The sequence below is a fragment of the Malaclemys terrapin genome, chromosome 9 (genome assembly GCF_027887155.1).
Source record: "Malaclemys terrapin pileata isolate rMalTer1 chromosome 9, rMalTer1.hap1, whole genome shotgun sequence".
Classification (NCBI taxonomy): Eukaryota; Metazoa; Chordata; order Testudines; family Emydidae; genus Malaclemys; species Malaclemys terrapin.
This window is the reverse complement of record NC_071513.1, coordinates 54,336,784-54,361,235: the sequence shown is the minus strand read 5'-3', so window position 1 is coordinate 54,361,235 and position 24,452 is coordinate 54,336,784. Positions and strand designations below refer to the sequence as shown.

The 24,452-nt window shown below is 48.5% G+C and overlaps 1 protein-coding gene across 2 annotated transcripts in view; it reads right to left on the bottom strand.

The window, feature by feature from the left end:
• The window catches only part of PFKL (phosphofructokinase, liver type), a 45,898-nt gene extending 42,270 nt beyond the window's left edge, over window positions 1–3,628 (bottom strand). The window contains exon 1 of one of the 2 annotated variants that reach the window (XM_054038991.1): window positions 3,462–3,628. In XM_054038991.1, coding sequence (XP_053894966.1) covers window positions 3,462–3,549 — 88 coding nt within the window. In that variant the 5' untranslated portion in view covers window positions 3,550–3,628. The remainder of the gene's footprint in view (window positions 1–3,461) is intronic. The other variant, XM_054038990.1, reaches the window with a different exon arrangement.
• Between the last annotated feature and the right edge of the window lie 20,824 nt (window positions 3,629–24,452).

The following is a 24,452-nucleotide window of genomic DNA, read 5'->3' as shown; positions in this document are numbered from 1 at the left end:
CCTGCTAGTGTTTGCAGTAACTACAGCTATGTACTGTACTTTAATCATTAACATGCTCTTTGCCCTGCCAGACAAACATCAGTGAAGTAGGAGTGAAGTTGCTAGAACAGATTGTGCAAGCACTCGTCTACAGGCCAGAGGAGTCTTAGAAAGATCTCCTTCAGGGCAGAGCCACTCCCAGAATTCCAACGAGGAGTCTTCTGGCACCATAAAGACTAACAAATTTATTAGAGCATAATCTTTCGTGGGCTATGACCCTCTTCTACATCTGAAGAAGTGGGTCATAGCCCACGAAAGATTATGCTCTAATAAATTTGTTAGTCTTTAAGGCGCCACAAGACTACTCGTTGTTTGTGCTGAAACAGACTAACACGGCTACTCCTCTGAAACTTGTCCCAGAATTCCAGCACTTAGCAGAATCTAATGTTGACTTTTTAGCTAATCCTTGGACTGCAGCACGTAAAACAAACTAATCCACATGAGACTTAAACAAGCTGTCTACAAGTTTATCCTATGGCTGAGAATGAAACTGCACAGAGGAAAAATACAGTAATCCCAGCCTTGTGGATCTGCAAGAGAAAATGCATTGGCAGAATATCAGTAAGTGCTGGGCTGATCGCTAGGGCCCCGATTCAGGAAAGCATTTTAGCACATGCTTATAGACCTAACTTTAAATATGTGCTTAAGTGCTTCCCTGAATCGATATTTGGAGAAATGGGGTATTTTCTATCAGGCAGGCAGGCTCCTCCTTCTCTGGTTTCATTAGTCCAACACCCTAAAACAAAGCTTAGCAAGGTTAGTTTAGGCACCACCAGATCTCTGTTTTCCAACCTATCGCTACCATTGCCATTAGGGAAGAAGAGGAATGTAAAAAGGGGTTGTGATATTTGGGGTGCATTATTTTTACAATAAACATGCTGAGTCAGATCCTCAGCTCGTGTAAATCAGCGTAACTTCACTGAAATCAAGGGATCTGTTCTGATTTACACAGGTTGAAGATCTGGCCCATAGAGCTCAACATGTTCATATTGCAGTCAAATAAATTTTACTGCAACAGTAGGATTCAGAAATTGAGGCACAAAGAAGCCAAGAAATTAGGTATTAAGGCCAGATTAGGATATCTAAAGTGTACAGAACTTTGCCAAATGACTGCTAATGGGGGAACATGATAACTACAAGTATTTGAAAGATGTAAACAATAAGGAAAGAGGAATTGTTTGGGTTTTTTCACCCCAAAGGACATAACTATGAGTATTAGGATGATCTATATAGCACTGCTGGTGTGGATGGCCGTTTTAGAAAGTGAAAAGACAAAGTCTCTGCCATAAAGTTTTACAATCTAACTTAGACAGATTACTCAATAAGAAATGAAAACAGATTATGGAGGGAGGAGTCAACTGAAAACAAGGGGAAAAAATATAAAAATTTGCATAGTAACCCTGTGTTTTCAGTTGCTGATCGTTTTCCAAAACTTTCACCTTTCAGGCTCAAGTTTTCCAGAACTGCTCTCTGTCTCAAGGTGAAATTTCTGGAATGCCTGGGCACAGCTGGTTCCGCCCCTTTGGAGTGTGAGAATGAAAATATAAATGACACTGTCGCCATTATAAAATCTGTTCTTGATCTTTATTTTAAACCACTTTAGTGCTCACAGGGCTGTGATTGTGAAGATGGAATTGGCACCCTAATATTTCCCTTATATTAGAAATAGCATGTGTGGAGCAGTTGTTGTTATTACATCAGGGGGCAGATACAGACACTAAAGCTCATTCTTCATTTTGGAAGGTGGGCATTGGACTGCAGAGGTCAGAGCAGACAGTGGCAGGCTGCAGATTCCACCATGCCCTTGCTGCTGTGTTAAGCAATGTTTCTTTAAATCAAAGGAATCTATGCCTTAATAAGAACAGCACTCTGTGCTCATATCATTATAGACTCTTATGAGGGGTAGAGTTTAGATGCACTCTTGCTATTTCTTGATGTTTCAGTGCTTATTATTATTAATCACGGTTATTACAGTAGTGCCTAAGGACTAACCAAGACCAGGGCCCCATTGTGCTAGGCACTGTACAAACAGAATACCAGATAGTCCCTGTCCCAAAGAACTGACAATTGAAATACACCAGACAGACACAGGGAAGGTGTAGCTCACACAAGCAGAGTGGACAATGTGATGGCAGCAAACGGCATGTTAGTGGCCTGATTTTTTTTTACCCATATTAAAGGTAAACTGATTATAAAAAAAACAAAAACAAAACAAAAAAACATTTAAGATGCCAAATGCTCCTGAAGATTACATTTTAAAACAAAAAAGATACAATATAGGAACTCCGTTTCTTTACATCCTGACTGTAACTGAGCAGATCTTTCATTATTCTGAAATCTCTGCTATCAGTGTAAACACCCAGTATTACCATCACCCTAATCACAGATTTAATAGCTATGCCATAAAGTGGTAATGCACTGATCTCCTGGTAGGGACAGCTGTAGACTGTTCCCTTTATTTCCAATCCCTAGTCAGTTTCACTGCAGGTCACTCCTGGGGCCACCATCTGGTCTGGCTCACACACTTGGCAACTATATAAGAGAAGCCAGTAGGGCAGCGTAACCCCACAGCGGCCACTAGACAAACAGGCAGGCCATAGCCAGGCAGTAGGCACAGCTGCTGGGGGCAGCAGGGCAACGTGCCTCATACGTTTCACCCTGCTGGGTCTGTGCCCCTCACGGCAGCTGTGGGGCTAATACAGCCCTATGGCAGAGCTGAGGGTCGTTGGGGCCTGGCTCTCAGAGGTGCTGAGTGCCCGCAGCTCCAGGTGCACAGTCCGTGTGACCAAGTGCAGGGCACCATGGCGACAGGCAAGGCCTGGCATGCGAGAGGCCTGGGTGCTGCACCTATGGGTGTCAGGGTGAGAGGGGATCCCCACCTGGCTCCCCTGCATTACCCTGACCTCTATGTCACTGGCCAGGCCCTCTGCCCAAGCAGGGCCCCCAGCATGTCCCCCTCTGCCCTCCAGGACCCAGGCACTACCATGCCACCTGGGCCGGGAAGGGCTCAGGGATCGACTGGTGATGTCTGGCAACCCCACACAGGCTCTGCAATGGACCTCTCAGAGCTGCCCACCCGACCATCGAGCGCTCTGGGGGCGATTAGCAAAGGCGCCCCCTCCTCCGCGAGGTTGTTCAGAGGGCGGAACCTCGCCTCTGGGATCTATTGCTCAGGCCGGTCGCCATGACTAGAGGCACGTTCACCAACAGCACACGTGACTCGGGTTTGGGCACGTGCGAACCGAGAACCTCGGGCCCCCTCGGGGGCGGGGGGAGCGCGCGCGAGGAGCGAGCCCGAGAAGAGCCCGTGTAGCCCCCTCCCCAGGGTCGGGGGGGCGGATTGGGGGCAGCCCCCGGGGAGCGGAGGAATCGGGGGGGGCGGGACGCAGCCCCCCGGGGACCGGAGGGGGCGGGGGGCTCACCTTGTGCGTCCCCCCCGCTGGTGAGCACCGCCAGGGCCATACCGGCCCCCGACATCCGCAGCTTCTCCAGGTCTAGCGCCGCCGCCATCCCGCCAACTCAGCGCCTCCCCGCCGCCAGCACAGTACGGGCAGTAGCCAGCCGAGCGCCGCCTCCCCGCGACCTTCAGCTTCGCTCCGCCCTGCCCGGGCCCCCGCCCCGCTGCTGCTGCGCCCTAGACTGCCAGCCCCGCGTGTGGAGACACCCCAGCTCCCGCCCCCATATAGAGACAGCCCCGACCCCCCGCTCCGGCCACTGACACCCCCTGCAGTGACACCCCCTCCCCAGCAACCCCCACCTGCCACTGACACCCATACAGAGATAGCCCCGACCCCCCCCCTCCTCCGGGCACTGACACCCCCTGCAGTGACACCCCCTCCCCAGCAACCCCCACCTGCCACTGACACGCATATAGAGACAGCCCCGACCCCCTGCCTCCCACTTACACCCAGGGCCGGCTTTAGGCCAATTCAACCAATTCCCCTGAATTGGGCCCCGCGCCTAAGCCCCGGTACGGCGAACCGGCATGGCTCGGCTTCCCCAGGGGGCCCTTTAAATTGCCACCAGAGCCCCACTGCTGGAGCCCTGGGGTAGGGCTGCGAGGCTCTGGGGGCCATTTAAAAAGTCCGGGGCTCCTGCTGCCTCTACCGCCCCGGCCCTTTAAATAGCCGCTGGAGCCCCACCACTTCCCCAGGGCTCCCTCGACTATTTAAAGGGCTGGGGTGGTAGAAGCAGGGGAGCCCCGGGCCCTTTAAATAGCCCCCAGAGCCCTGGGGTAGCGGGGGCTCCAGCTGCCTCTGCTGCCCCGGTCCTTTAAATAGCCGCCGGAGCCCCGCCACTTCTCCAGGGCTCCCTCGACTATTTAAAGGGCTGGGGCAGTAGAAGCAGGGGAGCCCCGGGCCCTTTAAATAGCCCCCAGAGCCCTGGGATAGCGGGGGCTCTAGCTGCCTCTGCTACACCCTCTGCCCTGCCTGCAGCCAGGCCCTGTCTCCAGCCAGCCCCTGCTGCACCCTCTGCTCTGCCTCCAGCCCCGCACCCCCTGCCTGCACCAGCCCTGCACCCCCTGCCCTGTCCTGCCTGCACAAGCCCCGCCCGCCCTGCCCTGCCCTGCCTACAGCCAACCCTTGCCGCACCCTCTGCCCTGTCTCCAGCCAACCCCTGCCGCGCCCCCTGCGGCCCTCCCCGAAGCCAGCCAGCCCCGCACCCCCTGCCCAATCTCCAGCCAACCCCTGCCACACACCCCTGCCTGAAGCCAGCCAGTCCCACACTCCTCTGTCTCCAGCCCTGCCAACCCCTGCCACACACCCCTGTGACCCTGCCTGAAGCCAGCCAGCCCGCCCCACACACCCCTGTCTCCAGCCAGCCCCGCACCCCTTGCCCTGCCTGCAGCCAGACCCTACCTCCAGTCAGCCCCTGCCCTGCAGTTCCCAGGGCAGTAACCCTGCACACCTGCTTCAATGAGGGGCCCTGGGACCCACACATGTGCACACACACCCCCAGGGAGTGGCGGGGACCCACACATGTGAAACGGAGCTCATTATTAACCGATCAACAGCATATATGACGCAATGTGCAAAATATATAAAATTATTATTTATATAGTTATGGAAAGTAAATAATACATGGAAGAAATGAAAGGCTTTTTTTTTATGTTTTTTTTTTTTTTTTTGTTAGTCATCCCTGCTGGGGCCCCACCGAAAATGTTCGAATTGGGCCCCGCACTTCCTAAAGCCGGCCCTGCTTATACCCCCGCCCCAGCAAACACCTCCTGCTAATGATACCCCGCCTCCATATAGAGGCAGTCCCGAACCCCCTGCCACCTCCCTGCAGTGACACCCCAGCCCTGGCAAACCTCTGCTTTCCAATGATACCCAGTCCCCCTGCAGATATACCCAGCAACCTCCTGCCCCCCACTGACACTCCCCTGCAGAGACACTATGGCCCCAGCAATCCCCACCTGCCAGTAACACCCAGCCCCTACCCTGTCCAGAGACACCCTGACCCCACCAACCTTCTGTCTGCCACTGACACCCAGTCCCCCTGCAGAGACACCCTGGCCCCAGCAACCCCCAACCCCTTGTCCAGAGATGCCCCAACCCGCTGCTTTTCCCTGCCAGTTACACCCAGCCCCTTTGCAGAGACACCTCAACCCCAGCAACCCCTGCCTAGCAGTGACATCCAGTCCCAGACACTGTCCCCCTTACAGACCTGGCCCCATTCAGTACCACCCCCAACACTGCCACCATATCACCTGTGGGCGAGCAATTGAACAAAGCAATCACTATGTTTGACCCCTCAGTCTTCAGCCTCAAAGAAACCCCCAACACCTTCACAAGAGGAGCCAGCCCGCAGCCTGCTCTGAAACTGCACTACACCCTGCTGGCCTTGGCCAGTCTCTCCCCATGAGCATCTTCCCCCTTGGCATTTGCCCATGCCATTGGCTTCCTCAATCCCTCCTGTCTATTCCCCTGACTACTACTACTGTCCCACCTGCCTCCTCCTCCTCACCATACATGCTGTCTGCTCTGCTCCTCTCCAGGGCCCCTGCAGTCCAGCTCCCCTGAAGCAGCCCCCACCAAGGGCAACAGTCACCCTCTCCCAGCCAGGTCTCAAGGCCTCTTCCACTCCATCCACGATCTTCATCCTGATCACACCCTTCATTCCCCAATAGCCTTACCCAGAGGAGCTTTTGATAGTTCTTGAGGTACCCTGGACTATGTCACATTGTTACCCTGTCCCTCTAGCAAGAGGTAGACTGGCCCGTTGGAGCTGGGTGTTAGCACCCAAAGACCACTAGCCTTTCCGCCACACAAGCACTCTCCTCTGGACTATTCCTTGCAGATTAACAATAGGTGAATCCATGTCCGATTGAATCATTCCCCTGGGATATCCAGCCCTTGACGCTGGCTACTCACAGAAATAGCACATCCTCTGCCCCAGAGGTGCAGTGAACCCCAGTTTACCAGTGTTATCTTAAATCACCATTCCTCACACAGCACTTGTGAATACTTATAATAAAACAAGTAGGGCTGTCAAGCAATTAAAAAAAATAATCATAATTAATCACACTGTTAAACAATAATAGAATACCATTTATTTAAATATTTTGGATGTTTTCTACATTTTCAAATATATTGATTTCAATTATGTAACTCTTCTGCCCATCTGAGCTGGCAGCAACAAGGGCCGGGTTCAGTAGCTAGGGGTTACGTTTCAATAACACAATGCAAAACTGGCTCGAGCGCCCACCCAGTGACCTCGGACAATTACTTATCACCCCCCGGGTGCCTCTAAGAGGCAATACTTCCCCTCTCGCAAGCACGGAGTCTGAGTGTAGCAAAATCCTTTTAATAAAGGAGGGAAACAATGAGGCATTATATGGGGAAACACCACAAACAGGATTCGTAACACAAACCATGAGCAAAAGACCCACCCACCCCCAAGTAAGTTTGGCAGTATCCTTCCCCCCCCCGGGACTTAAGTAGAGCAACCCAAAAAAATCACCCAAAGTCCCAACAGTCCAGCAACCCAAAAGTCTCTGTCCCTGGTCAGTGCAGCCCCAGATTTCAAAAGTTTATCTGCAGAGTTTTATCTCCCAGCCTGGGGGAGGGGGGGAAGGGGGGAGCACCTTACATGGTCCAAGGCCAACTGCCCCACCTCTCCATGGGGTTCTGCTGCAGCCTTCACCGTGAGCCAGTCCACCAGCCGTCCCACAAACAGTTCTGCTCCACCAGCTACTCAGCAATATATCTTCAGGCCCACTCAACAGCACTCAGTAATTTTAGCTTTTTAGTGATAGTAGCTTATAGTAGAGGAGCCTCAGTGCTAGTACACCATTAGCCCAAAGTGAATTCAGCTCAGCAGCCTGTAACTAGACTCCTAATAGAATTAAAATTAGCTCTGATATTCCACACTAGAGAGGAGAAGGAGGAGGCAGCAGCATAGCAACTGGTATTTCAGGCCCTCAAAGAGGGGGCCCATGCCATCAGATACAAATGCCTATCCCCATTTCCTCTCAATTCACTGGGTTTTGGAACCCATGTCCCTTGTCTAGCGAGTGCTACTTAGTTGATGGCGAGTCCCTCTGTCATAAAACAGTTTCATTGTCCTTGAGTCACATAATCAGGGTAACAACACTTTATTCTTCCTGCCCCAATAACAGAGAAACTGGGGATCCCACAGCAGCCAAAGTGACCATTTGGGCTCATGCTAGGCAGGGTGGGTGTGCCTATGCAAACAAGATCAGCCCCTGAAGTTCTTTTCCACAAGTCTCCACAATTCACCACCAGATGTCAGGGTAGAGCTCATCCTGACTCTGCTTACAATTACAACACAATACAAAGTGTACAGTGCTCACTCTATATTATTTTTATTACAAATATTTGCACTGTAAAAAAGATAAACAAAAGAAATAGTATTTTTCAATTCACCTCATACAAGTACCATAGTGCAATCTCTTTATCGTGAAAGTTGAACTTACAAATGTAGAATTATGTACAAAAAATGACTGCATTCAAAAACAAAATAATGTAAAACTTTAGAGGCTATAAGTTCACTCAGTCCTACTTCTTGTTCAGCGAGTCTCTGAGACAAACAAGCTTGTTTACATTTGCAGGAGATAATGCTACCTGCTTCTTGTTTGCAATGTCACCTGAAAGTGAGAACAGTCATGGCACTGTTGTAGCCGGCATTGCAAGATATTTATGTGACAGATGCACTAAAGATTCATATGTCCCTTCATGCTTCAACCACCATTCCAGAAGACGTGCGTCCATGCTAATGACGCGTTCTGCTTGATAACGATCCAAAGCACTGCGGATCAACGCATGTTCATTTTCATCATCTGAGTCAGATGTCACCAGCAGAAGGTTCATTTTCTTTTTTGGTGATTTGGGTTCTGTAGTTTCCTCATCAGAGTGTTGTTCTTTAAAGACTTCTGAAAGCATTCTCCATACCTTGTCCCTCTCAGGTTTTGGAAGGCACTTCAGATTCCTAAACCTTGGGTCTAGTGATGTAGCTATATTTAGAAATCTCACATTGGTACCTTCTTTGTGTTTTGTCAAATCTACAGTGAAAGTGTTCTTAAAATGAACAACATGTGCTGGATCATCATCCAAGACTGCTATAACATGAAATACATGGCAGAATGTGGGTAAAACAGAGCAGGAGACATACAGTTCTCCCCCAAGGAGTTCAGCCATAAATTTAATTAATGCTTTTATTTTTTAATAAGCGTCATCAGCATAGAAGTATGTCTGGAATGGTGGTTGAAGCATGAAGGGACATACAAATGTTATGTCAATGGCAGTATCATAGAATATCAGGGTTGAAAGGGACCTCAGGAGGTCATCTAGTCCAACCCCCTGCTCAAAGCAGGACCAATCCCCAGACAGATTTTTGCCCCAAATCCCTAAATGGCCCCCTCAAGGACTAAACTCCCAACCCTGGGTTTAGCAGGGACTCGGTGCAGGCGACACCATTTCAGATCCAGAGTGAACCCATGATCTTCCTCGAGGATGGGCAAGTGTACCAACATCTAGGCACGCCCACAGGTTTCCTCGTCCAGCAGACACCTGAGGATATCATCACGGAGATCCTATGAGATGTGGCCAGGATCGACTCCTCCCTACTGGCACCATGGCAGAAGATCAACGCCTTGAACACCTTCCTGATCCCCCGTATTTCATTCATTCTGAGGGGATCTGCTGTGATGAAGGTACCTCTTAACAAAGCAGACAACACCATCAGGCAGCTAGTGAAGAAGTGGATGTTTCTTCCCCAGAGAGTCAGCAATGAACTGGTGTACATCTCGCACAGGCAGGGTGGTGCCATCGTCCCTCGTATGGGTGATCTCTGCGACATTGCGGTGATCACTCATGCCTTCCATCTTCTGACGTGCCCGGATACCATGGTGAGGAACATTGCAGAAAGTGCTATGCAGGATGTCATCAAGAAGCGAATTGCAAGGACCCCTCCAACCAAGATGTCACCACCTACCTGAGTGGCTCACAGGAAGGCGAATTTGGAAGAGATGGAGGAGACTTTGCTTTGCTCTGGACTCATGTCCGCAATGCTACTCAACAACTGGAGATGTGTATAGGCTGCCGCTGGATGTGGTGTGAGGAATGCCAGGACTTGGGAGTCCTGGTACCACAGGTAAAGAATGCAGAGCACACAGTTGTCACTCTGAGAGTTAGAACCATGCTGGAGAGGACCCTGAAGGATGGCATCTGCTGCCAATATGTGAAAAACCTGAAACGGAAGCCAGACCAGGGCAAGGCATTCAAGGTGACGTGCAAGTGGGATGCCAGCAACCACTTCCTCCCTGGGGGCAGCTTCACCCGATTTGCCGACTGGAGGTTCATCCACAGGGCTCGGCTCAACTGCGTTCCGCTGAACGGAGCCGTCTGCCATGGAAATCTGGACAAGCGATGCAGGAAGTGTGGCTATGGCAATGAGACCTTACCCCACGTCCTATGTAGCTGCAAGCCCCATTCCAGAGCCTGGCAGCTGTGACACAATGCATCCAAGATCGCCTAGTCAGAGCCATCCCGCCACCTGTAGGGAAGGTGGCCATGAACTCTGCCATCCCTGGAACCGACAGACAACTGCAGCCGGACATCCTCATCACCAACGAGGACCAGAAGAAGATTATGATGGTGGATGTCACAGTGCCCTTCGAGAACAGGACCCTGGCCTTCCACGATGCCTGAGCTTGAAAGGTGCAGAAATACACCCCTCTGGCCGAAACCTTGAGAGCTAATGGTTACCAGGTTCAGACACACGTGCTGATCATTGGAGCCCTGGGTGCATGGGACACCAGTGACAAGTGAGTGTTGAGAGAATGTGGAATCAGTCAGCACTATGCTTGGCTGATGCGGCAATTCATGGTGTTGGATGCCATCAGGTGGTCGAGGGACATCTACATAGAACACATCACCGGACATCAGTAATACCAGGAGGATGAGCTGAAGAGCCAATGAGAAGCATAGTCGGGAAAGTAACTGAAATACTTTCCTCATGGATTGTATTTTCAAAATGGACAACCTACGTTCAATTCTCAATTACTGAGGAACAATCTTCACTCACTGATATATTTTCTTTCCACAACCAACTCTCTGTATAACTTTTCATGAGTGATGTACCCAAATACTTGGATGCTAATATCTAAACCAGGGGTCTCAAAGTCCCGGCCCGCGGGCCACCTGCGGCCTGAGAACCTTCTGTGACGTTATTGACATAAACTGGGACCATATAGATCATTGTTGCAACCAAGGTCCTGTAGTGGCACCCAAATCTTGTATAAAGGGGGTCAAATGGGGTGTCTAAGACAAGGTTATGGTTTACTGGTTATGATTATGCTGTCTATATGTGTGTATCAGTTTTGTAGTTGAAGTTATGAATATTGGCTCTATACTGTCTGTATGGCAAACTTATGCTATGCTTCTGGGTGACATCCCAGACAAGCTGGGATTAGCTCTGACTAGCCTGCTTGATGGCCCATTAAGGACCATCAGCTATACAATGGACCCATTGAGAGAAGGCAAATATGCCTTCAGACTCAGCAAAGTATGCAGGGACTGGCCCATGTGACTCCAGGCTCCATTTTGCTGTAATTTTCCACAGTAAGAACAAAGAGGTGTTCTTACACCTGGAAAAGACTATATAAGGCTGATGCCTCATCTCCATTTTGTCTTCAATCCTGCTTCTTACCTCTGGAAGGACTTTGCTACAAGCCGAAGCTTTGAACAAAGGACTGAATGACCCATCCCAGCGGGGATGTACTCCAGAGACTTGATTTGAACCTGCAGTTTATTCTATCACTGCTGCAAGCCTGAACCAAGAACTTTGCCATTACTATATGTAATTGATTCCATGTAACCAATTCTAACTCTCATCTCTATCTTTTTTCTTTTATCAATAAGCCTTTAGATTTTAGATTCTAAAGGTTTCAGAGTAGCAGCCGTGTTAGTCTGTATCCGCAAAAAGAACAGGAGTACTTGTGGCACCTTAGAGACTAACAAATTTATTAGAGCATAAGCTTTCATGGACTACAGCCCACTTCTTTGGATGCATATAGAGTGGAATAAATATTGAGGAGATATATATATACACACACATACAGAGAGCATAAACAGGTGGGGGTTGTCTTACCAACTCTGAGGGTATGTCTACACTACGGGATTAATCCGAATTTATATAATTCGAATTTGGGAAACAGATTGTATAAAGTCGAAATGTATGCGGCCACACTAAGCACATTAATTCGGCAGTGTGCGTCCAAGTACCGGGGATAGCGTCGATTTCTGCAGCGTTGCACTCTGGGTAGCTATCCCATAGCTATCCCATAGTTCCCGCAGTCTCCCGCGCCCATTGGAATTCTGGGTTGAGATCCCAGTGCCTGATGGGACAAAAAACATCGTTGCAGGTGGTTCTGGGTACAGCCTCACCTCCTCCCTCCCTCCCTCCCTCCCTGCATGAAAGCAACAGACGGCAGACAACCATTTCGCGCCTTTTTTCCTGGGTGAACACTGCAGACTCCATACCACGGCAAGCATGGAGCCCGCTGAGCTCAAGACAGCAGTCATGAACATTGTAAACACCTCGCGCGTTCTCGTGGAGTTTATGCTGAGCCAGGACCAGAAAAACGAGGCAAGGAGGCAGCAGCGGCGGCAGCGCAGCGACAAGCATGATGAGGACATGGACATGGACACGGACACAGAATTCTGTGAAACCACGGGCCCCGGTGCTTTGGAGATCATGTTGTTAATGGGGCAGGTTCTAGCCATGGAACGCCGATTCTGGGCAAGGGAAACAAGCACAGACTGGTGGGACCGCATAGTGTTGCAGGTGTGGGATGATTCCCAGTGGCTGCGGAACTTTCGCATGCGTAAGGGCACTTTCATGGAACTTTGTGACTTGCTGTCCCCTGCCCTGAAACGCCAGAATACCAAGATGAGAGCAGCCCTCACAGTTGAGAAGCGCGTGGCGATAGCCCTGTGGAAGCTTGCAACGCCAGACAGCTACCGGTCAGTCGGGAATCAATTTGGAGTGGGCAAATCTACTGTGGGGGGCTGCTGTGATGCAAGTAGCCAAAGCAATCACTCAGGTGCTGCTACGAAAGTTAGTGACTCTGGGAAATGTGCAGGCCATAGTGGATGGCTTTGCTGCAATGGGATTCCCTAACTGTGGTGGGGCGATAGATGGAACCCATATCCCTATCTTGGCACCGGAGCACCAAGCCACCGAGTACATAAACCACAAGGGGTACTTTTCCATGGTGCTGCAAGCACTTGTGGATCACAAGGGACATTTCACCAGCATCAACGCGGGCTGGGCGGGAAGGGTTCATGACGCTCGCGTCTTCAGGAACACTACTCTGTTTAAAGGGCTGCAGCAAGGGACTTACTTTCCGGACCAGAAAATAACCGTTGGGGATGTTGAGATGCCAATAGTTATTCTTGGGGACCCAGCCTACCCCTTAATGCCATGGCTCATGAAGCCATACACAGGCAGCCTGGACAGGAGTCAGGAGCTGTTCAACTACAGGCTGAGCAAGTGCAGAATGGTGGTAGAATGTGCATTTGGCCATTTAAAAGGTCGCTGGCGTTCATTATTGACTCGCTCTGACCTCAGCCAAAGAAATCTCCCCATTGTTATTTCTGCTTGCTGCGTGCTCCATAATCTCTGTGAAAGTAAGGGGGAGACCTTTATGGCGGGGTGGGAGGCTGAGGCAAATCGCCTGGCTGCTGATTACGCGCAGCCAGACACCAGGGCGATTAGAAGAGCACACCAGGAAGCGCTGAGCATCAGAGAAGCTTTGAAAACCAGTTTCATGACTGGCCAGGCTACAGTGTGAAATATCTGTTTGTTTCTCCTTCATGAATACCTGCCCGCTTTATTGACTCATTTTCTGTAAGGAACCCACCCTCCCCCTTCCCCCAGCTTTCTTTCAAACCAAATAAAGTCACTATCATTTAAAAATCATTTATTCTTTATTAATAGATTAGAAAAAGAGGGAGGGAACCCGGGTGGTATTTGGGAGGAGGATCGGTGGGAAGGAAAAGGCCACTAAAAAAAGGTTAAAAAAATGACAGCCTTTTGCTTGGGCTGTCTACTGGGGTGGAATGGGAAGGTGTACGGAGCCTCCCCCCTCGCGTTCTTACACGTCTGGGTGAGGAGGATACGAAACATGGGGAGGGGTGAGGGGGGTACAGGGGCTGTAGCGGCAGTCTGTTTTCCTGCAGCCGTTCCTGAAGCTCCACCAGACACCGGAGCATGTCTGTTTGCTCACGCAGCAGCCCCAGCGTTGCATCCTGCCTCCTCTGATCTTCCTGCCGCCACCTCTCATCTCGAGCATCTCTCCTCTCCTCACGTTGGTCCCTCCTGTCCTCACATTGGTCCCTCATGTCCTCACGTTGGTCCCTCCTGTCCTCACGTTCACTGGCTTCTTTCCTATACTTTGCAACCGTTTCCTTCCACTCATTCAGATGAGCTCTGTCACTGCGGCTGGATTCCATAATTTCTGAAAACATCTCGTCTCGCGTCTTCTTCTTACGACGCCTTATCTGTGATAGCCTTCGGGATGGAGGAGGGAGGCTTGAGGAATTTACAGCTGCTGTAGAGAGGGGAAAGAAGAGAGAATTGTTTAAAAAGATACATTTTGCAGAACAATGCTTATACTCTTTCACGGTGACCAACACTATTCACATTACATAGCACATGTGATTTCTGTGCAAGGTCGCATTTTGCCTCTTAATACTGAGTGCCTGTGCCTGTGGCTTTGCTGCTCGAGATCACAGGTCCGGGCAACAGAATTCGGCTTGCATGCGGCCATGGTAAGTCATTGTCTTACGGCTTCTGCGCCCTCCTTTCCCACATACCAAGCAAAGCCCGTAGAGTGCTGCAGTTTTTCTGTTAACATTCAGCAGCAGCAGAAAACAAACTAACCACCCCACCCCACCCCTCCTGCCATGAATTCTCTGGGATGATCACGGTACCCCTCCCCCCACCGCGTGGCTGGTAACATGGAAGATCCCTGCTAGCCAAACGCGAAAAGCTCAGGGCCAATTTCCCATCTGCGCTTGGCTAACTGCAGGGAAGGATTTATTTTCAGCCACAGGCAAACAGCCCAGTAGGAACGGCCACTTCTGTCCCCTTAATTAAGTTCCCGTATTTCAACCAGGTTACCAGGAGTGATATCACTCTCCTGAGGATTACACAGCAAGATAAAGAACGGATGTTGCTTGAATGCCAGCAAACACCGGGACCATACGCTGCCAGGCTTTGTCAGGCAATGATACCAGATTACTTGCTGCAAGCATGGCGTGGTCAAGTGTCCTACCATGGAGGAGGGAATAAGGATGCACTGCCCAGAAACCTTGTGGCAAGGCTTTTGGAGTACCTCCAGGAGAGCTTCATGGAGATGTCCCTGGAGGATTTCCGCTCCATCCCCAGACACGTTAACAGACTTTTCCAGTAGCTGAACTGACCGCGAATGCATCCCAAGTCCTCAGGGCAAAGTAATCATTAAAAACCGTTTGCTTTTAAAACAAGTTTTATATTTTAAAAGGTAAACTCACCTGAGGTCCCTTCCATGGGGTCAGTGTCTTGGATACTGGCTTGGGAGGGTTGGGAGGGTACTTCAGTCAGGGTGAGAAAAAGATCCTGGCTGTTGGGGAGAACGGAGTGCTGTGTGCTCTCTGCAAGCTCGTCCTCCTCCTCCTCCTCCTCCTCCTCCTCTCCCCCATCGGCAGAATCCTCAGGTGTAGCTGATGAGACTATCCCCGACCCGGAATCCACGATCACAGATGGGGTAGTGGTGGCGGCCCCCCCTAGAATTGCATGCAGCTCGGCGTAGAAACGGCATGTCCGCGGCTCTGACCCAGAGCGACCGTTTGCCTCCTTTGTTTTTTGATAGGCTTGTCTGAGCTCCTTGACTTTCACGCGGCACTGATCTGAGTCCCTATTGTGGCCTCTCTCCATCATGCCCTTGGAGATTTTTTCAAAAGTTTTGGCATTTCGTCTTTTAGAACGAAGTTCTGCTAGCACTGAATCCTCTCCCCATATAGCGATCAGATCCAGTACCTCCCTCTCGGTCCATGCTGGTGCTCTTTTTCGATTATCGGCCTGCATGGTTACCTGTGCTGATGAGCTATCTGTGGTCACCTGTGCTCTCCACGCTGGGCAAACAGGAAATGAAATTCAAATGTTCGCGGGGCTTTTCCTGTCTACCTGGCCAGTGCATCCGAGTTTAGATTGCTGTCCAGAGCGGTCACAATGATGCACTGTGGGATAGCTCCCGGAGGCCAATACCATCGAATTGCAGCCACACTATCCCTAATTCGAAATGTTAAAATCGATTTTGGCGCTACTCCGCTCGTCGGGGTGGAGTACAGAAATCAATTTAAAGGGCCCTTTATTTTGAAATAAATGGCGTCGTTGTGTGGACGGTTGCAGGGTAAATTCGAATTAACGCTGATAAAACCGAATTAAAGTCGTAGTGTAGACCAGGCCTGAGAGGCCAATTAAGTAAGAGAAAAAAAACTTTTCAAGTGATAATCAAGATAGCCCAGTACAGACAGTTTGATAAGAAGTGTGAGAATACTTACAAGGGGAGATAGATTCAATGTTTGTAATGGCTCAGCCCTGGCCACTATGGACGTAGAAGCCCTCTACGCCAATATTCCACACAAAGATGGACTACAAGCTATCAGGAACAGTATCCCCGATAATGTCACAGCTAACCTGGTGGCTGAACTTTGTGATTTTGTCCTCACCCACAACTATTTCACATTTGGGGACAATATATACCTTCAAGTCAGCGGCACTGCTATGGGTACCCGCATGGTCCCACAATATGCCAACATTTTTATGGCTGACTTAGAACAACGCTTCCTTAGCTCTCGTCCCCTAACGCCCCTACTCTACTTGCGCTACATTGATGACATCTTCATCATCTGGACCCATGGAAAAGAAGCCCTTGAGGAATTTCACCATGATTTCAATAATTTCCATCCCACCATCAACCTCAGCCTAGATCAATCCACACAAGCGGTCCATTTCCTGGACACTACTGTGCTAATAAGCGATGGTCACATAAATACCACCCTATACCGGAAACCTACTGACCGCTACACTTACCTACATGCCTCCAGCTTCCATCCAGGACACACCACACGATCCATTGTCTACAGCCAAGCTCTAAGATATAACTGCATTTGCTCCAATCCCTCAGATAAAGACAAGCACCTACAAGATCTCTATCAAGCATTCTTAAAACTACAATACCCACCTGCTGAAGTGAAAAAACAGATTGACAGAGCCAGACGAGTACCCAGAAGTCACCTCCTACAAGACAGGCCCAACAAAGAAAATAATAGAACACCACTAGCTGTCACCTTCAGCCCCCAACTAAAACCTCTCCAGCGCATCATCAGAGATCTACAACCTATCCTGAAAGATGATCCTTTACTCTCACAGATCTTGGGAGACAGACCTGTCCTCGCTTACAGACAACCCCCCAACCTAAAGCAAATACTCACCAGCAACCACACATCACTGAACAAAACCACTGACCCAGGAACCTATCCTTGTAACAAAGCCCGATGCCAACTCTGTCCACATATCTATTCAAGTGACATCATCATAGGACCTAATCACATCAGCCATACCATCAGGGGCTCGTTCACCTGCACATCTACCAATGTGATATATGCCATCATGTGCCAGCAATGCCCCTCTGCCATGTACATTGGCCAAACCGGACAGTCTCTACGCAAAAGAATGAATGGACACAAATCTGACATCAGGAATCATAATACTCAAAAACCAGTGGGAGAACACTTTAACCTGTCTGGTCATTCAATGACAGACCTGCGGGTGGCTATATTACAACAGAAAAACTTCAAAAACAGACTCCAAGGAGAGACTGCTGAGCTGGAATTGATATGCAAACTAGACACAATCAACTCAGGATTGAATAAGGACTGGGAATGGCTGAGCCATTACAAACATTGAATCTATCTCCCCTTGTAAGTATTCTCACACTTCTTATCAAACTGTCTGTACTGGGCTATCTTGATTATCACTTCAAAAGTTTTTTTTCTCTTACTTAATTGGCCTCTCAGAGTTGGTAAGACAACCCCCACCTGTTTATGCTTTCTGTATGTGTGTATATATATCTCCTCAATATTTATTCCACTCTATATGCATCCGAAGAAGTGGGCTGTAGTCCACGAAAGCTTATGCTCTAATAAACTTGTTAGTCTCTAGGGTGCCACAAGTACTCCTGTTCTTTTTGTAGATTCTAAAGGATTGGCAACAGCGTGATTTGTGGGTAAGATCTGATTTGTATATTGACCTGGGTCTGGGGCTTGGTCCTTTGGGATCAGGAGAACCTTTTTTCTTTTACTTGGGTATTGGTTTTCATAACCATTTGTCCCCATAACGAATGGTACTGGTGGTGATACTGGGAAACTGGAGTGTCTAAGGAAATTGCTTGTGAGACTTGCGGTTAGCCAGTGGGGTGAGACTGAAGTCCTCTTAGTCTGGCTGGTTTGGTTTTCCTTAGAGGTGGAAAACCCCCAGCCTTGGGCTGTAACTGCCCTGTTTGAGCAATTTGTCCTGAGTTGGCACTCTCAGTTGGGTTCTGCCAGAACCGCATCGTCACAGTGGCATAGTCATGCTTGGATCCACAGAACCAGGTCAATTAAGCTTTGGGTCAGAACCCCGCGCTATCCAAATTTGAATTTTGGGATTGAGAGTTTTGTTGGTTAAAGAGCTGCTGCAATGGCTGAGCAAAGAGCATATGAGGGACTTGGCAAAAAAAACCTGGAAAATTTGTGTTCAGAAAAGAGGATAAGCTTTAGAAAGAAAGCTACAAAGGAAGAACTGAGAAATCTATTAATAGCCAGTGATCAGGGAGCAAGAGCACAGCCCTTATCTGAGGCTACAGAAGATGCAGAAAAAATTAGAGTGCAAAAGGCAACAAGTAAACTGCAATTTGAGCATGAACAGAAGCTAGCAGATCTTCGATTGTTGGAGAAGCAAAAAATAGCAGAGTTAGAAAGAGAGAGAGAGAAAGAAGCCGATCAAAGAAAGAAGGAGGCTGATGAGAGAGAAGAGAGAGCTCGTAAGGGGAGTCTAGAGCTGCTCGCTGCGGAACAGGAGACGGCCAGACTTCAGCTCCAAGTAATGGAAGAGCAGAGAAAGTCATCCCCACCTGGTACTCCACTTCCCCCTGCCATGAGAAAAACTGGGAAAGGATGTGTCCCATTTACAATGATACTGAGGATATAGAGGAGTTTTTGTCTACCTTTGAACGCCTCTGCAATCTGTACCAGATCCCCGAGGGTCAGCAAATGCCTGTCCTGCTGACCAGACTGACTGGAAAAGCCAGGGAGGTATTTAATGAATTGGGGGAACAAGAAGCCTTGGATTATGGGCGGTTTAAAGATTCTGTGTTAAGGCGGTTCAGGGTTACTCCTGAATCTTACAGAGTTAAGTTTAGAGAGTTTGAAATGTCTAAGGATTGTACTTTTGTAGAATGTGCTCATAAGCTAATGGATTTTGTTAAAAAATGGGTTATGGGAGCCAAGGCGCATGGGAGTTTTGAAAAACTGCTGGATTTAATAACTTTGGAACAGTTCTTAGACATTGTGCCTGACAATGTGAGAGCAGCTGTGTGTGATAGGGACCCTGAGTCAGTCCTACGGGCAACAGAGATTGCGGATGCCCATACCCAAAACAGGGCTCGAGAAGGGTGTAAAACCCCGGGGAAAACTAATCACCATTCTTCCCAGTTCAAGAGGAGGGAAGGATTTAAAAGTAAACCTGACTCTTCTAAAGGAGTTCAAGGGGGCCCGGAGAGTAGGCACTCACATCCCAGGACGGAACAGGTTATATGCTATCACTGTGGTATCCTGGGCCACATGAGATCAGACTGCCCGACACTGAAGGGCAGCCCAAAACCAGCAACCCCAAATGCCATGGCCAATGCTAACCCTGTTGTTATAAACTCACAGGCAAGCCACACAGAGCCCAGCATTGGTGCCCTGTGTGCAAATGCTGTTTCTGTGGTCTCTGAAGAATTTGACCTTAAAACTCACATTAAAGCTAAATATGGGGGAAATAATGCAGAGTTTATTAGCAGTGCAGAAGTGAATGGGTAAGGTGTATGGCATGGAGGGACACCGCAGCAGATATCACGTTGGTTAAAGCAAGTCTTGTCAGGAAGGAAGATTATTTGCAAGGGGAAGATGTAACAGTTGTAGCCTTATCTGAGTATTTTGTCATGGTGCCTTTGGCTAAAATGCACCTGAAATGTAAGGGATTTGAGGGCACCATGGTTGTGGGAGTAAAAGACACAATCCCTAAGGATATTATGATTGGAAATTATATTAAAGCTATGGTCAGTCAAGTTAACACAAACCAGGCACAGGAGAGGATTGATCCTAAGGTTGTGCCTATGGAGGGTTTCTACAAAAGTTTGTCTTTGGAAAGTAGCTGTTTGGCTGTGAATGAAGTTTCTGAATGTCTGTCTAATGTCTCAGAAGTAAATCTGGAATTAGATCAAGTGAAGGGAGAGTAGAACAAGGAGATTTTGGATGAGCCTAGGCAGTCTTGTGAGCTGATGGCTTTATCTAGTCAGAAGTTTGGGAAGGCAAGGAGAGTGGAAGATGAGTGTCCCTATACCTTACCTGTTTCCTGTGTGAAGAATAATGACAGTGAAGGAAATGTGCCTGTGTCTGTCAGGGGTATTGACTTGCCTATGGAGGAAGCTACCCCAGTCTCCAAGCAGTTGTCTGTGAACAGCCCTGTGTGCTGGGACAAGGGAAATGAAATCCCAAACTGTATGTCTAGTAAAGGAAAATGTGTCTCCAACTCTTTTTTGTCTGTGGAGCAGACAGAAGGTGCCTTTCAGTCTGTGATGGTTGAGAGTAATTCAGTTGTCACAGAGTTGGTTCTGGATTCAACTAAAGCCCAGGAAGGGAATGGTCCTAAGTTTGTGTCTGCTGGGGAGAATGGCGCTGTAACTAGGTTGCATCCAGTTAGTGTCTTAGCAAAATCCCAGACAATTCTGGTGCTTGTATTTTGCCTGTTGCTCATGTGTGGTTGGAGAAGGGTGTAACAACTCTGTCTAATCAGGGTGATACCCTAGCCAGGGCACGAGGAGAGCAGAAAGGTAATTTGGTTGTGGTACCTACGGACAGTTTAACAACTTGTAGCAAAAAGGAAAAAATTCCTAAGCTTGTGTGTGGCAAAGGAAAGGAGAATGCTTCTGACTGTTCATCTAGTGAGTCTATGGGTTTGCCTGAAAGGGGATTGTGTAGAAATCTGCCTGATGGGCCAAAGGTGATCCTGAATGTAAGTAAGACCCAGACAGAGTCTGTTGTTGCTCAGGAAAGTGTTCCTTTAGAGCAAGCCCTAGGTGAAGAGGGTAAGGGCAGAATTTCTGTGAGGGGTGAATTGCTGCTTAGAAAAGCTCCTAGGGAAAGGAATCCTCATGGTAATCTGTGCAAGCAGTTCCCTGCAACTGAAGGGTGTGAGAGTGATTTAATCCAGGAAGTTTCAGTTCCTAGCAGCCAAAAATTGTCTGTTGTGAATCGATCCACTGACTTTCCTTTTAAAAGATCCAGTGTGGGTAGCTTTGAGAAGGTCTCAGAGGAAGTAAAAGTTGTTAAGGCATTGAGGCAGCCCTATAACCAAGTGGCTGTGTGGGGCCGACTTGTTGGGGAGACAATGGTGTTGGAACAGGAATGTCTCCATTCTGATTCTTTGAATGAGCAGTTTGTGCTTCAGGGTTTGAGGACAGATTTGGTTACTGATGTGTCAGAGCAGAGCAGTTTTATGGCTAAATGCTTGAGGATGCGGGGGAGAGCAAGCAAACTCTCACCCTCAGACTCTTTAGATTTGTGTGGTATCTCTTTAAGACAGAGTCCAGCCTTGGAAATGATAGCACTTACGAATATGAAAACTGGTGGACTGGCTCTGGTCTGGGTTAGTGCAAATTACTTGCCTGGCTGGGAGAGGAAGGACTTGCTAATAGCTGTTAGCACAGAGAGCCCACCCCATCAACCAGTGAATTCTGTTAAGCAAGAGAAATCAGGGTTTGATCCTGCAGGACGAGGAGGAAAGAGAAAACTGAATTTTGCAAAGGGAAGCCACAGGTTAACCCTAAAATGCCCAAACTCCAATGGTATTGAGCCAAAGGTGGGGCATGACAAACATGATTGTAGATGGACACTTGCAATGAACTTCTTGTTATTGCTAATGGTAAATTTTGTAACGAATGTGTTGCTATTGCCACAAACTGTAAAAATGTACAATGTGCCTAATCTTTTGGAGAATCCCTTGAACATGTTAAAAGGAATACATGAGAACACACGTTATGATAAAAGGCCTTGTTACACTGATGTCTCACAGTTAATGCCTGTAAACAATATTGGAACTTTTCACAGGGGAAAAGACATTCCAGACCGAATGTGCTGTATGAAAAGGAAGACTGAGGCACACTACCCTATTGCTGTCATGGCTAAATGCCAAGATTCCTGTACTATGAAGAACATTAATATCTGCATTTATTTGATGTTAATTGGGTTCCAAACATTTGCCCGAGCTTGTATGGATAAAGTAGCTGTTTTCTTTAGCTCTTGGCAAGATCACATGAGACATACAGGAACCATGCTACAAGAGCAGATCCAATCCACTATTGTTCTAACTAAGTCTTACCTTGAGTTTGGAAAGAGGTTCAATCATGTTGTTGAACATGACTTTGATAAACCATTTCTGTTATACACTGGTATGGCTTCTAACCCAATACTAGCTATAGTGAGACAGACCCAAGGATGGGGAGCTCTTGGGATGCAGTCAGTGATGTTGGTGTCATCCCTTCCTGCATCAATTTTGTGTTGGGGGTGTGACGTTATTGACATAAACTGGGACCATATAGATCATTGTTGCAACCAAGGTCCTGTAGTGGCACCCAAATCTTGTATAAAGGGGGTCAAATGGGGTGTTTAAGACAAGGTTATGGTTTACTGGTTATGATTATGCTGTCTATATGTGTGTATCAGTTTTGTAGTTGAAGTTATGAATATTGGCTCTATACTGTCTGTATGGCAAACTAATGCTATGCTTCTGGGTGACATCCCAGACAAGCTGGGATTAGCTCTGACTAGCCTGCTTGATGGCCCATTAAGGACCATCAGCTATACAATGGACCCCTTGAGAGAAGGCAAATATGCCTTCAGACTCAGCAAAGTATGCAGGGACTGGCCCATGTGACTCCAGGCTCCATTTTGCTGTAATTTTCCACAGTAAGAACAAAGAGGTGTTCTTACACCTGGAAAAGACTATATAAGGCTGATGCCTCATCTCCATTTTGTCTTCAATCCTGCTTCTTACCTCTGGAAGGACTTTGCTACAAGCCAAAGCTTTGAACAAAGGACTGAATGACCCATCCCAGCGGGGGATGTATTCCAGAGACTTGATTTGAACCTGCAGTTTATTCTATCACTGCTGCAAGCCTGAACCAAGAACTTTGCCATTACTATATGTAATTGATTCCATGTAACCAATTCTAACTCTCATCTCTATCTTTTTTCTTTTATCAATAAACCTTTAGATTTTAGATTCTAAAGGATTGGCAACAGCGTGATTTGTGGGTAAGATCTGATTTGTATATTGACCTGGGTCTGGGGCTTGGTCCTTTGGGATCAGGAGAATCTTTTTCCTTTACTTGGGTATTGGTTTTCATAACCATTTGTCCCCATAATGAGTGGTACTGGTGGTGATACTGGAAAACTGGAGTGTCTAAGGAAATTGCTTGTGAGACTTGCGGTTAGCCAGTGGGGTGAGACCGAAGTCCTCTTAGTCTGGCTGGTTTGGTTTGCCTTAGAGGTGGAAAACCCCCAGCCTTGGGCTGTAACTGCCCTGTTTGAGCAATTTGTCCTGAGTTGGCACTCTCAGTTGGGTTCCACCAGAACCGCATCGTCACACCTCCCCAATATGGCCCGCGGGGCTTCAGCAATTTTTGGGCCGGGTCTCTCCCTTGGCCCTGCCTGCCGCCCCAGTTTCTCTGTTATTGGGGCAGGAGGAATAAAGTGTTGTTACCCTGATTATGTGAATCAAGGACAATGAAACTGTTTTATGACAGAGGGTCTCACCATCACCTAAGTAACACTCACTAGACAAGGGACATGGGTTCCAAAACCCAGGGAATTAAGAGAAAACGGGGACAGGTATTTGTGCTTGGTGGTATGGAACCTATTTGAGGGCCTGAAACACCAATTGTATGATCTTCTCTCTTCACTGTTGAATAGCAGAGCTAATTTTGATTCTATTGAGAGTCTAGTTACAGGTTGTTAAGTATCAGGGGGTAGCTGTGTTAGTCTGTATCTACAGAAACAACAAGGAGTCTGGTGGCACCTTAAAGACTAACAGATTTATTTGTCCCTATCCATCTGAAGAAGTGAGGTTTTTACCCATGAAAGCTTATGCCCAAATAAATCTGTTAGTCTTTAAGGTGCTACCAGACTCCTTGTTGTTTTAGTTACAGGTTGCTATGCGGAATTCACTTTGGGCCAATGGTGTACCACCACTGGGGCTCCCCTAGTACAAGCTGAAATCCCTGAAGAGCTAAAGTTACTAAGAGCTGAGATCACTGAGTGCTGTGTCAACCAGTGGGGGAGCTTGAAGCTATATTGCTAAGCTTCTGGCAGAGTGGAGTAGTTTGCGGAGCGGCCCACAGAACGGTGAGTGGAGCGGAGTGGAGCTGAGCAGTTTGCGGGGACGACTGGAGGAGCAGAGCGGCTGGTAGAGCAGAGCAGTTCGTGGGGTGGCAGGAGCGGCTCACGGGACAGCTGGTGGAGTGGTGCAGCTCGTGGTGAAGGCTGCAGCGGAACCCCACGGAGAGGCGGGAAGTCGGCCTCGGACCATGTAAGGTGCCCCTT